At 45.2% G+C, this 17,419-nt stretch overlaps 1 protein-coding gene across 1 annotated transcript in view; it reads left to right on the top strand.

The window, feature by feature from the left end:
- The first annotated feature begins 3,594 nt into the window (after window positions 1-3,594).
- The window catches only part of LOC148439530 (very-long-chain 3-oxoacyl-CoA reductase-B-like), a 230,510-nt gene continuing 216,685 nt past the window's right edge, over window positions 3,595-17,419 (top strand). Inside the window, exon 1 of the mRNA XM_088464628.1 lies at window positions 3,595-3,754. Coding sequence (XP_088320754.1) covers window positions 3,595-3,754 — 160 coding nt within the window. The remainder of the gene's footprint in view (window positions 3,755-17,419) is intronic.

Here is a 17,419-nt window from a genome sequence, read left to right as displayed (position 1 = left end):
TGCAAGAAGATTGTGGTACCTTCCATCCTCAGGTGTCTCCATGTCGCTTCTTACCGCATGCCAGCAGCGTGCCATCTCCATCACCTTCAGCAGCAGAAGAGGCAGATGAGGAAGGTAAGGGGTAAAGTGGGCAGAAGTGGATGAAGAAAGAGGGAGGTGGGAGAAGGTGCAGGACAAGAGGAACAGCAGTTTGTGAAGACACAGGGTGGGTGGTTGTGGGTAAATGGTGTGTGTGTGTGTGGGGGGGTGGATATATATTAGGAGTAGTAATGTGGATGACACAGGCAAAAGAGGAAAAGGAAAGGGCAGACACACATAAGGATGATAAGAGACACATTAGGGCCTGGACATGGAGACATACACACTGGGGACTGGGGGGATGACATGGTGACATACATTGGGGCCTGGGGGGTGACATTCATACTGGGGCTGGGGGGACATGGTGACACACATTGGAGCCTGGGGGGTGACATTCATACTGGGGCTGGGGGGACATGGTGACAAACACACTGGGCCTGGGGAGACATAGAGACACACATTGAAGTCTGGGGGGGTTAGGGAGACACACTAGGGCCTGGGGGAACATGGAGATATACACTGGGGGAGGGGTCAGGGAGACACTGTGGCCTGGGGGGACATGGAGATATACACTGGGGGAGGGGTCAGGGAGACACACTGTGGCCTGGGGGGACATGGTGACGCACACCTGGGGGGACATGGAGATATTCACTGTGGCCTGGGGGGTCAGAGAGACACACTGTGGCCTGGGGGTATAACATGGTGATACACATTGGAGTTTCGGGGGGGGGGGGGTGACTTGATGACAAATATACTGGGGTGGAGGACATGGGGAAACAAAAACTGGGACCTGGGAGGGGGCACAGAGATAGTCACACTACAGTTTGAGGGGGTGACATTTAGACAAACACATTGGAGGAAGCTGGGCCGAGCAGGTGGCAGAGGAGATCAGCACAGGGGGTGCAGCATGTGTACAAGAAGAGCTGCGCTCCTTATGAAAGCAGAGACCAGGGTCCTCTACCTGCAAGATGCTGCTGTTTGTGAGTGCTTAATGGAGACACCTCCATTGGCCCTCCCCGTCAGTTTTGAGCTGTCCCGACTCCCGCGGCCCGCCGCCCTGATAGCCAGCATTGTTGGGTTGGGGAGAAGGAGGGGCGGGCTAAGCAATCCATCACTGCTGCGCCTGCCTCCACTTCCAGTCTGCAGCGCACTCGCGCGTGGCTCCCGCTCCTCCAATAGCACATCCCCACATGCAGGTACTGCAGCACATCTCCGCCCACTGCATATGGACCGCCCATCAGGCTGCCGTATGGACACTCATGAAGAAGGATAGCTGGGAGCCGGCGTCCGGTGCATAGGGCTCCTCTACACCCGAAGCCAGCCCCCAGCTATCCTTCTTCATGAGTGTCCATACAGCAGCCTGGTGGGCGGGCCGGGGGACGATCATAGCAGAAACAATGGAAGAGAGGTGCCTCCTTCAGATCTGGCATCCCGGCAGCAAGATCGGGCTCCCCTCTACTCCGGGCCCGGGACTCTAGTCCCGGCAGTCCCCCCCTGATGGCGGCCCTGCCCATGAGGCCATGGCCCTCTCTCAGGTGCACTATATTATGTCTCTATTTATCCCCAGCATCTCCTGGCCTAACCTATCTCTTCCCTGGCCCTTCCCCATGAGGCCATGGCCCTCTCTCAGGTGCACTATATTATGTCACTATTTATCCCCAGCATCCCTTGGCCTCCCCTATCTCTTCCCTGGCCCTTCCCCATGAGGCCATGGCCCTCTCTCAGGTGCACTATATTATGTCCCTATTTATCCCCAGCATCTCCTGGCCTCTCCTATCTCTTCCCTGACCCTTCCCCATGAGGCCATGGCCCTCTCTCAGGTGCACTATATAATGTCCCTATTTATCCCCAGCATCTCCTGGCCTCCCCTATCTCTTCCCTGGCCCTTACCCATGAGGCCATGGCCCTCTCTCAGGAGCACTATATTATGTCCCTATTTATCCCCAGCATCTCCTGGCCTCCCCTATCTCTTCCCTGGCCCTTCCCCATGGGGCCATGGCCCTCTCTCAGGTGCACTATATTATGTCCCTATTTATCCCCAGCATCTCCCGGCCTCCCCTATCTCTTCCCTGGCCCTTCCCCATGAGGCCATGGCCCTCTCTCAGGTGCACTATATTATGTCCCTATTTATCCCCAGCATCTCCAGAACTCCCCTATCTCTTCCCTGGCCCTTCTCCATGAGGCCATGGCCCTCTCTCAGGTGCACTATATTATGTCCCTATTTATCCCCAGCATCTCCTGGCCTCCCCTATCTCTTCCCTGGCCCTTCCCCATGAGGCCATGGCCCTCTCTCAGGTGCACTATATTATGTCACTATTTATCCCCAGCATCCCTTGGCCTCCCCTATCTCTTCCCTGGCCCTTCCCCATGAGGCCATGGCCCTCTCTCAGGTGCACTATATTATGTCCCTATTTATCCCCAGCATCTCCTGGCCTCTCCTATCTCTTCCCTGACCCTTCCCCATGAGGCCATGGCCCTCTCTCAGGTGCACTATATAATGTCCCTATTTATCCCCAGCATCTCCTGGCCTCCCCTATCTCTTCCCTGGCCCTTACCCATGAGGCCATGGCCCTCTCTCAGGAGCACTATATTATGTCCCTATTTATCCCCAGCATCTCCTGGCCTCCCCTATCTCTTCCCTGGCCCTTCCCCATGGGGCCATGGCCCTCTCTCAGGTGCACTATATTATGTCCCTATTTATCCCCAGCATCTCCCGGCCTCCCCTATCTCTTCCCTGGCCCTTCCCCATGAGGCCATGGCCCTCTCTCAGGTGCACTATATTATGTCCCTATTTATCCCCAGCATCTCCAGAACTCCCCTATCTCTTCCCTGGCCCTTCCCCATGAGGCCATGGCCCTCTCTCAGGTGCACTATATTATGTCCCTATTTATCCCCAGCATCTCCTGGCCTCCCCTATCTCTTCCCTGGCCCTTCCCCATGAGGCCATGGCCCTCTCTCAGGTGCACTATATTATGTCCCTATTTATCCCCAGCATCTCCTGGCCTCCCCTATCTCCTCCCTGGCCCTTCCTCATGAGGCCATGGCCCTCTCTCAGGTGCACTATATTATGTCACTATTTATCCCCACCATCTCCTGGCCTCCCCTATCTCTTCCCGGGCCCTTCCCCATCAGGCCATGGACCTTTTTCTGGTGCACCATCTTATGTCCCTATTTTGAAAAATAGGGGGCAGGGTGGGAGTGTCAATGCTCTCTCTGGCACAGTGCAACAAAAAGTCTAGTTATGGCTCTGTACAAAACAGTAGTTGTGCCACTTCTCTGTGACCCTGTTCAGATGAAGATATACAGATCATTTACCAGGGATCACACAGGGCAGTGTTCCAAGATGGGTGAGTGCCAGCGCAGGGAACGAGGCATCTCTATCTGATCCTGTGTATCATTGGAGGAAAGTTTTGGCAGTGACATCTTGTCATTAGCCGGGGGAGGGACGGCCACCGACACATACTACCTTCACTGCAATCCCTGTGTAACCTCTTATAGGGACAGGAGACGGAGAGGATGGCGGACTCTCTGCTGTCTCAGGGGCTCTCCATCTTAGGGCCGCTGGCTCTATCGTACCTGGTACTGAAACTGTCATGGAAGCTACTGAAGGGATTCACAATTCACGTTCTCTCCAGGTGGTGGAGGACTGACCTGAGGAAGTACGGAGGCTGGGCAGGTAAGTGGCTCTGATGACACTCCAGCCCCCTACACACATACACAGCCCAGTACAGACACTACTACACCATGCCATATATACACACACAACCCAGTACAGACACTACTACACCATGTCATATATACACACACACCACAGTACAGACACAACTACACCATGTCATATATACACACACACAGCCCAGTACAGACACTACTACACCATGTCATATATACACACAGCCCAGTACTGACACTACTATAACATGTCATATATACACACACACAGCCCAGTACAGACACTACTACACCATGTCATATATACACACACACAGCCCAGTACATACACTACTACACCATGTCATATATACACACACACACACACACAGCCCAGTACATACACTACTACACCATGTCATATATACACACACACAGCCCAGTACAGACACTACTACACCATGTCATATATACACACACACAGCCCAGTACATACACTACTACACCATGTCATATATACACACACACAGCCCAGTACAGACACTACTACACCATGTCATATATACACACACAGCCCAGTACAGACACTACTACACCATGTCATATATACACACACAGCCCAGTACAGACACTACTACACCATGTCATATATACACACACACAGCCCAGTACTGACACTACTACACCATGTTATATATATATACACACAGCCCAGTACATACACTACTACACCATGTCATATATACACACACACAGCCTAGTACATACACTACTACACCATGTCATATATATACACATAGCCCAGTACAGACACTACTACACCATGTCATATATACACACACAGACCAGTACATAGACTACTATACCATGTCATATATACACACAGCCCAGTACTGACACTACTATAACATGTCATATATACACACACACAGCCCAGTACAGACACTACTACACCATGTCATATATACACACACAGCCCAGTACAGACACTACTACACCATGTCATATATACACACACACAGCCCAGTACATACACTACTACACCATGTCATATATATACACACAGCCCAGTACATACACTACTACACCATGTCATATATACACACACACACAGCCCAGTACATACACTACTACACCATGTCATATATACACACACAGCCCAGTACAGACACTACTACACCATGTCATATATACACACACACAGCCCAGTACAGACACTACTACACCATGTCATATATACACACACACAGCCCAGTACATACACTACTACACCATGTCATAAACACACACACAGCCCAGTACAGACACTACTACACCATGTCATATATACACACAGCCCAGTACATACACTACTACACCATGTCATATATACACACACACAGCCCAGTACAGACACTACTACACCATGTCATATACACACAGCCCAGTACAGACACTACTACACCATGCCATATATACACACACACAGCCCAGTACAGACACTACTACACCATGTCATATATACACACAGCCCAGTACAGACACTACTACACCTTGTCATATACACACAGCCCAGTACAGACACTACTACACCATGCCATATATACACACACACAGCCCAGTACTGACACTACTACACCATGTCATATATACACACATAGCCCAGTACCGACACTACTACACCATGTCATATATACACACAGCCCAGTACAGACACTACTACACCATGTCATATATACACACGCAGCCCAGTACAGACACTACTACACCATGTCATATACACACACAGCCCAGTACAGACACTACTACACCATGTCATATATACACACACAGCCCAGTACATACACTACTACACCATGTCATATTCACACACAGCCCAGTACAGACACTACTACACCATGTCATATACACACACAGCCCAGTACAGACACAACTACACCATGTCATATATACACACAGCCCAGTACTGACACTACTATAACATGTGATATATACACACACAGCCCAGTACATACACTACTACACCATGTCATATATACACACACAGCCCAGTACAGACACTACTACACCATGTCATATATACACACACAGCCCAGTACAGACACTACTACACCATGTCATATATACACACACAGCCCAGTACAGACACTACTACACCATGTCATATATACACACACAGCCCAGTACAGACACTACTACACCATGTCATATACACACAGCCCAGTACAGACACTACTACACCATGTCATATATACACACACAGCCCAGTACAGACACTACTACACCATGTCATATATACACACACAGCCCAGTACATACACTACTACACCATGTCATATACACACAGCCCAGTACAGACACTACTACACCATGCCATATATACACACACACAGCCCAGTACTGACACTACTACACCATGTCATATATACACACATAGCCCAGTACCGACACTACTACACCATGACATATATACACACACAGCCCAGTACATACACTACTACACCATGTCATATATACACACAGAGCCCAGTACATACACTACTACACAATGTCATATATACACACACAGCCCAGTACATACACTACTACACCATGTCATATACACACACAGGCCAGTACTGACACTACTACACCATGCCATATATACACATACACTGCCCAGTACTGACACTACTACACCATGTCATATATACACACACACAGCCCAGTACTGACACTACTATAACATGTCATATATACACACACAGCCCAGTACAAACACTATTACACCATGTCATATATATACACACACAGCCCAGTACAGACACTACTACACCATGTCATATATACACACACAGGCCAGTACAGATACTACTACACCATGTCATATATACACAGCCCAGTACAGACACTACTACACCATGTCATATATACACACACACAGCCCAGTACTTACACTACTACACCATGTCATATATACACACACACAGCCCAGTACTGACACTACTACACCATGCCATATATACACATACACAGCCCAGTACTGACACTACTATAACATGACATATATAAACACACACAGCCCACTACAGACACTACTACACCATGTCATATATACACACACAGCCCAGTACAGACACTACTACACCATGTCATATATACACAGCCCAGTACTGACACTACTACACCATGTCATATATACACACACACAGCCCAGTAGTGACACTACTACACCATGTCATATATACACACACACAGCCCAGTACTGACACTACTACACCATGTCATATATACACACACACAGCCCAGTACTGACACTACTACACCATGTCATATTATATACACACAGCCCAGTACTGACACTACTACACCATGCCATATATACACATACACAGCCCAGTACTGACACTACTACACCATGTCATATATACACACACAGAGCCCAGTACTGACACTACTATAACATGTCATATATACACACACAGCCCAGTACATACACTACTACACCATGTCATATATACACACAGCCCAGTACATACACTACTACACCATGTCATTTATACACACACAGCCCAGTACATACACTACTACACCATGCCATATATACACACATAGCCCAGTACCGACACTACTACACCATGTCATATATACACACAGCCCAGTACAGACACTACTACACCATGTCATATATACACACGCAGCCCAGTACAGACACTGCTACACCATGTCATATACACACACAGCCCAGTACAGACACTACTACACCATGTCATATACACACACAGCCCAGTGCAGACACTACTACACCATGCCATATATATATATACACACACAGCCCAGTACATACACTACTACACCATGTCATATACACACAGCCCAGTACAGACACTACTACACCATGCCATATATACACACACACAGCCCAGTACATACACTACTACACCATGTCATATATACATACAGCCCAGTACAGACACTACTACATCATGTCATATATACACACACAGCCCAGTACATACACTACTACACCATGCCATATATACACACACAGCCCAGTACAGACAGGACTACACCAAGTCATATATACACACACACAGCCCAGTACAGTCACTACTACACCATGTCATATATACACACACAGCCCAGTACAGACACTACTACACCATGTCATATATACACACACACCCCAGTACAGACACAACTACACCATGTCATATATACCCACACACAGCCCAGTACAGACACTACTACACCATGTCATATATACACACACAGCCCAGTACTGACACTACTACACCATGTCATATATACACACACAGCCCAGGATAGACACTACTACATCATGTCATATATACACACACAGCCCAGTACAGACACTACTACACCATGTCATATATACACACACACCCCAGTACAGACACTACTACACCATATCATATATACACACAGCCCAGTACCGACACTACTCCACCATGTCATATATACACACGCAACCCTGTACAGACACTACTACACCATGTCATATACACACACAGCCCAGTAAAGACACTACTACACCATGTCATATATACACACACAGCCCAGTACAGACACTACTACACCATGTCATATATACACACACAGCCCAGTACAGACACTACTACACCATGTCATATATACACACACAGCCCAGTACATACACTACTACACCATGTCATATATACACACACAGCCCAGACACTACTACACCATGTCATATATACACACACACAGCCCAGTACATACACTACTACACCATGTCATATATACACACAGCCCAGTACAGACACTACTACACCATGTCATATATACACACACACAGCCCAGTACTGACACTACTACACCATGTCATATATATACACACACAGCCGAGTACTGACACTACTACACCACATATATACACACACAGCCCAGTACATACACTACTACACCATGTCATATACACACACAGCCCAGCAAAGACACTACTACACCATGTCTTATATACACACACAGCCCAGTACAGACACTACTACACCATGTCATATATACACACAGCCCAGTACATACACTACTACACCAGGTCATATATACACACAGCCCAGTACATACACTACTACACCAGGTCATATATACACACAGCCCAGTACAGACACTACTACACCATGTCATATATACACACAGCCCAGTACTGACACTACTATAACATGTCATATATACACACACACAGCCCAGTACAGACACTACTACACCATGCCATATATACACACACACAGCCCAGTACTGACACTACTACACCATGTCATATATACACACAGCCCAGTACTGACACTACTACACCATGTCATATATACACACAGCCCAGTACAGACACTACTACACCATGTCATATATACACACAGCCCAGTACTGACACTACTACACCATGTCATATATACACACAGCCCAGTACAGACACTACTACACCATGTAATATATACACACACAGCCCAGTACAGACACTACTACACCAAATCATATATACACACACAGCCCAGTACATACACTACTATACCATGTCATTCACACACACACACAGCCCAGTGCAGACACTACTACACCATGTCATATATACACACACAGCCCATTACAGACACTACTACACCATGTCATATACACACACACAGCCCAGAACATACACTACTACACCATGTCATATATACACACACAGCGCAGACACTACTACACCATGTCATATATAAACACACACAGCCCAGTACATACACTACTACACCATGTCATATATACACACAGCCCAGTACAGACACTACTACACCATGTCATATATACACACAGCCCAGTACAGACACTACTACACCATGTCATATATACACACACACAGCCCAGTACTGACTACTACACCATGTCATATATATATACACACACAGCCCAGTACTGACACTACTACACCACATATATACACACACAGCCCAGTACATACACTTCTACACCATGTCATATACACACACAGCCCAGTAAAGACACTACTACACCATGTCATATATACACACACAGCCCAGTACAGACACTACTACACCATGTCATATATACACACACAGCCCAGTACAGACACTACTACACCATGTCATATACACACACAGCCCAGTACAGACACTACTACACCATGTCATATATACACACACAGCCCAGTACATACACTACTACACCATGTCATATATACACACAGAGCCCAGTACAGACACTACTACACCATGTCATATACACACACAGCCCAGTACAGACACTACTACACCATGTCATATATACACACAGCCCAGCACTGACACTACTATAACATGTCATATATACACACACACAGCCCACTACAGACACTACTACACCATGTCATACACACACACACACAGCCCAGTACAGACACTACTACACCATGCAATATATACACACACAGCCCAGTACATACACTACTACACCATGTCATATATACACACAGCCCAGTACAGACACTACTACACCATGCCATATATATATACACACACACAGCCCTGTACTGACACTACTACAACATGTCATATATACACACAGCCCAGTACAGACACTACTACACCATGTCATATATACACACACAGCCCAGTACATACACTACTACACCATGTCATATATACACATACACAGCCCAGTACAGACACTGCTACACCATGTCATATATACACACACACAGCCCAGTACAGACACTACTACACCATGTCATATATACACACAGCCCAGTACATACACTACTACACCATGTCATATATACACACACACAGCCCAGTACATACACTACTACACCATGTCATATATACACACACACAGCCCAGTACATACACTACTACACCATGTCATATATACACACACACAGCCCAGTACAGACACTACTACACCATGTCATATATACACACACAGCCCAGTACAGACACTACTACACCATGTCATATATACACACACAGCCCAGTACAGACACTACTACACCATATCCACATACACACACACAGCCCAGTACATACACTACTACACCATGTCATATATACACACACACAGCCCAGTACAGACACTACTACACCATGTCATATATACACACACAGCCCAGTACAGACACTACTACACCATGTCATATATACACACACACAGCCCAGTACTGACACTACTACACCATGTTATATATATACACACACAGCCCAGTACTGACACTACTACACCATGTCATATATACACACACAGCCCAGTACATAGACTACTATACCATGTCATATATACACACACAGCCCAGTACATAGACTACTATACCATGTCATATATACACACACAGCCCAGTACAGACACTACTACACCATGTCATATATACACACAGCCCAGTACAGACACTACTACACCATGTCATATACACACAGCCCAGTACAGACACTACTACACCATGCCATATATACACACACACAGCCCAGTACTGACACTACTACACCATGTCATATATACACACATAGCCCTGTACCGACACTACTACACCATGTCATATATACACACAGCCCAGTACAGACACTACTACACCATGTCATATATACACACACACAGCACAGTACATACACTACTACACCATGTCATATACACACACACACAGCCCAGTACAGACACTACTACACCATGTCATATATACACACACACAGCCCAGTACAGACACTACTACACCATGCCATATATACACACACAGCCCAGTACATACACTACTACACCATGTCATATATACACACAGCCCAGTACAGACACTACTACACCATGCCATATATATATATATATATATATATATACACACACAGCCCAGTACATACACTACTACACCATGTCATATACACACAGCCTAGTACAGACACTACTACACCATGCCATATATACACACACACAGCCCAGTACTTACACTACTACACCATGTCATATATACACACAGCCCAGTACAGACACTACTACACCATGTCATATATACACACACAGCCCAGTACATACACTACTACACCATGCCATATATACACACACAGCCCAGTACATACACTACTACACCATGTCATATATACACACACAGCCCAGTAAAGACACGACTACATCTTGTCATATATACACACACAGCCCAGTACATACACTACTACACCATGTCATATATACACACACACAGCCCAGTACAGTCACTACTACACCTTGTCATATATACACACACACAGCCCAGTACTGACACTACTACATCATGTCATATATACACACACACAGCCCAGTACAGACACTGCTACACCATGTCATATATACACACACAGCCCAGTGCAGACACTACTACACCATGTCATATATACACACACAGCCCAGTGCAGACACTACTACACCATGCCATATATATATATATATATATATATACACACAGCACAGTACATCAACTACTACACCATGCCATATATATACACAGCTCAGTACAGACACTACTACACCATGTCATATATAAATACACACAGCCCAGTACTGACACTACTACACCATGTCATATATGCACACATAGCCCAGTACAGACACTACTACACCATTCCATATATACACATACAGCCCAGTACAGACACTACTACACCATGCCATATATACACACACAGCCCAGTACTGAGACTACTACACTATGGGCTCTATTTCTTAACATTATTTTTACTAAAATAAAGTGAAAAAGGGTGTTTTCACACCCTTTTCACATAATTTTAGTTTCACCTGTAGTTATTACAGGGCAATTGGAGTAGAATTAGTAAAATTCTACTCCAACCCCCAGTATCACTTATTTTTAGTAAAGCAGATCGCATTTCCCATAATTGTAATGGGAAATGTGATCTGTGTGCAAGTTACTAAAAATAAATTGTAAAAAAATACCGGGGGAAGCCAAGTGATAATAACGCCACCTGGAGGTGGCGTTATCCAGGGTCTCCCCCGGTTACCGGGCTCCCACTCTGCTCTAACGGGGAGAGCAGAGGCGGGAGCCGGTACCAGTAATCAGCTGCAGCTGTGTGGTCTAAGCAGACCGCAAGCTGATTGCTGTAAAAAAAAGAAAAAAAAAATTAAACATTTTTTTTTTTACTTACCTGAATCCAGGGACCGCTGATCGGGCCTCCGGTGATGGCTCCTCTCCGGTCAGCTGGTCTCCCACAGTGCACTGGGGCCCGGTCATCAGGTGATCAGGCCCCAGTGCAGTATGGGAGATCACCTGATCGGGAAGCCCGGAGAAGACCACCGGAGGCCAGGAGGATGCAGGTAAGTGTAATGAAGGGAGGGGGGGTCGCGGGGGGGGGGAGGGGGGGGTGGCGGGGGTCTGCAATCGCGGGGGCGGGGTTTAGCGCCGGGGGCGGGGCTTAGCGTCGGTGGGGTGGTAGTAGCGGTGGTCGGTCGGCGCATGCGCGGGCTCTTAGTCGCTGTATTTTTTCCGAAAATACCGCGACTAGAGTGCGGATGGGATCCGTAGGGACAGAGCTTTATCGCAAGCTCTGTCCCTGCAAGGGATTTATAGTAAATCCCTGTGATATTGCCTGAATTCGCAATGCGAATTCACTCGGTAATATCACACTACAATCCGCATTCAATATGCGGATTGTAGTAAATAGAGCCCCAGGTCATATATATATATATATATATATATATATACACACACAACCCAGTACAGACACTACTACCCTATGTCATATATATATATATATATATATATATCATTTTATATATATATATATATATATATACACACACACAACCCTGTACAGACACTACTACACCATGTCATATATACTCACACAACCCAGTACTGACACTACTACACCATGCCATATATACACACACACAGCCCAGTACAGGCACTACTACACCATGTCATATATATACACACATCCCAGTACATACACTACTACACCATGTCATATATACACACACAGCCCAGTACAGGCACTACTACACCATGTCATATATATACACACAAACACTGCCCAGTACAAACACTACTACACCATGTCATATATACACACACACAGCCCAGTACAGACACTACTACACTATGTCATATATATATACACACACAGCCCAGTACAGACACTACTACACCATGTCATATATACACACACACAGCCCAGTACATACACTACTACACCATGCCATATATACACACAGCCCAGTACAGACACTACTACACCATGTCATATATACACACACAGCCCAGTACAGACACTACTACACTATGTCATATATATATATACACACACAGCCCAGTACAGACACTACTACACCATGTCATATATACACACACACAGCCCAGTACATACACTACTACACCATGCCATATATACACACAGCCCAGTACAGACACTACTACACCATGTCATATATACACACAGCCCAGTACAGACACTACTACACCATGTCATATATACACACAGCCCAGTACAGACACTACTACACCATGTCATATATACACACACAGCCCAGTACAGACACTACTACACTATGTCATATATATATATACACACACAGCCCAGTACAGACACTACTACACCATGTCATATATACATACACACAGCCCAGTACATACACTACTACACCATGTCATATATATACACACAGCCCAGTACATACACTACTACACCATGTCATATATACACACAGCCCAGTACATACACTACTACACCATGTCATATATACACACACAGCCCAGTACAGACACTACTACACCATGTCATATATACACACACACAGCCCAGTACATACACTACTACACCATGTCATATATACACACAGCCCAGTACTGACACTACTATAACATGTCATATATACACACACACAGCCCAGTACAGACACTACTACACCATGTCATATATACACACAGCCCAGTACATACACTACTACACCATGTCATATATACACACACATAGCCAAGTACAGACACTACTACACTATGTCATATATACACACACACAGCCCAGCACATACACTACTACACCATGTCATATATACACACAGCCCAGTACATACACTACTACACCATGTCATATATACACACACATAGCCAAGTACAGACACTACTACACTATGTCATATATACACACACAGCCCAGTACATACACTACTACACCATGTCATATATACACACACATAGCCAAGTACAGACACTACTACACTATGTCATATATACACACACAGCCCAGTACATACACTACTACACCATGTCATATATACACACACAGCCCAGTACATACACTACTACACCATGTCATATATACACACAGCCCAGTACAGACACTACTACACCATGTCATATATACACACACAGCCCAGTACATACACTACTACACCATGTCATATATACACACACAGCCCAGTACATACACTACTACACCATGTCATTTATACACACACACAGCCCAGTACAGACACTACTACACTATGTCATATATATATACACACACAGCCCAGTACAGACACTACTACACCATGTCATATATACACACACAGCCCAGTACATACACTACTACACCATGTCATATATACACACACACAGCCCAGTACATACACTACTACACCATGTCATATATACTCACACACAGCCCAGTACAGACACTACTACACTATGTCATATATATATACACACACAGCCCAGTACAGACACTACTACACCATGTCATATATACACACACACAGCCCAGTACATACACTACTACACCATGCCATATATACACACAGCCCAGTACATACACTACTACACCATGTCATATATACACACAGCCCAGTACAGACACTACTACACCATGTCATATATACACACAGCCCAGTACAGACACTACTACACCATGTCATATATACACACACAGCCCAGTACAGACACTACTACACTATGTCATATATATATATACACACACAGCCCAGTACAGACACTACTACACCATGTCATATATACACACAGCCCAGTACATACACTACTACACCATGTCATATATACACACACATAGCCAAGTACAGACACTACTACACTATGTCATATATACACACACAGCCCAGTACATACACTACTACACCATGTCATATATACACACACTGCCCAGTACATACACTACTACACCATGTCATATATACACAGACAGCCCAGTACATACACTACTACACCATGTCATTTATATATACACATTCACAGCCCAGTACAGACACTACTACACTATGTCATATATACACACACACAGCCCAGTACATACACTACTACACCATGTCATATATACATACACAGCCCAGTACATACACTACTACACCATGTCATATATACACACACACAGCCCAGTACCTACACTACTACACCATGTCATCTATACACACACACAGCCCAGTACCTACACTACTACACCATGTCATATATATACACACAGCCCAGTACAGACACTACTACACCATGTCATACACACACACACACAGCCCAGTACCTACACTACTACACCATGTCATATATACACACACAGCCCAGTACAGACACTACTACACCATGTCATATATACACACACACAGCCCAGTACATACACTACTACACCATGCCATATATACACATACACAGCCCAGTACATACACTACTACACCATGTCATATATACACACACAGCCCAGTACATACACTACTACACCATGTCATATATACACACACAGCCCAGTACAGACACTACTACACCATGTCATATATACACATACATAGCCAAGTACAGACACTACTACACTATGTCATATATACACACACAGCCCAGTACAGACACTACTACACCATGTCATATATACACACACAGCCCAGTACAGACACTACTACACCATGTCATATATACACACACAGCCCAGTACATACACTACTACACCATGTCATATATACTCACACACAGCCCAGTACAGACACTACTACACTATGTCATATATATATACACACACAGCCAAGTACAGACACTACTACACCATGTCATATATACACACACACAGCCCAGTACATACACTACTACACCATGCCATATATACACACAGCCCAGTACATACACTACTACACCATGTCATATATACACACAGCCCAGTACAGACACTACTACACCATGTCATATATACACACAGCCCAGTACAGACACTACTACACCATATCATATATACACACACAGCCCAGTACAGACACTACTACACCATGTCATATATACACACACATAGCCAAGTACAGACACTACTACACTATGTCATATATACACACACACAGCCCAGCACATACACTACTACACCATGTCATATATACACACAGCCCAGTACATACACTACTACACCATGTCATATATACACACACATAGCCAAGTACAGACACTACTACACTATGTCATATATACACACAGCCCAGTACATACACTACTACACCATGTCATATATACACACACACAGCCCAGTACATACACTACTACACCATGTCATATATACACACACAGCCCAGTACATACACTACTACACCATGTCATATATACACACACAGCCCAGTACAGACACTACTACACAGTAACATGTACACACTGTGATAGGATCACTGATAAAGTGGTCTGTGGCAGGTACATTTGTCCCAGGTTCCTGTCCTATGTGTTTTAAACCCCCAGGAGAAAGTCTGCAGTGTAGCAGGCTTGAGTCTCCGCTTTTTGAAAAGCCGGTTTGGGTCCTGT

This window comes from Taudactylus pleione, unplaced genomic scaffold (assembly GCF_031769625.1).
Source record: "Taudactylus pleione unplaced genomic scaffold, aTauple2 ptg001724l, whole genome shotgun sequence".
Taxonomy (NCBI): Eukaryota; Metazoa; Chordata; class Amphibia; order Anura; family Myobatrachidae; genus Taudactylus; species Taudactylus pleione.
This window is presented reverse-complemented; position numbering and strand designations above follow the sequence as displayed.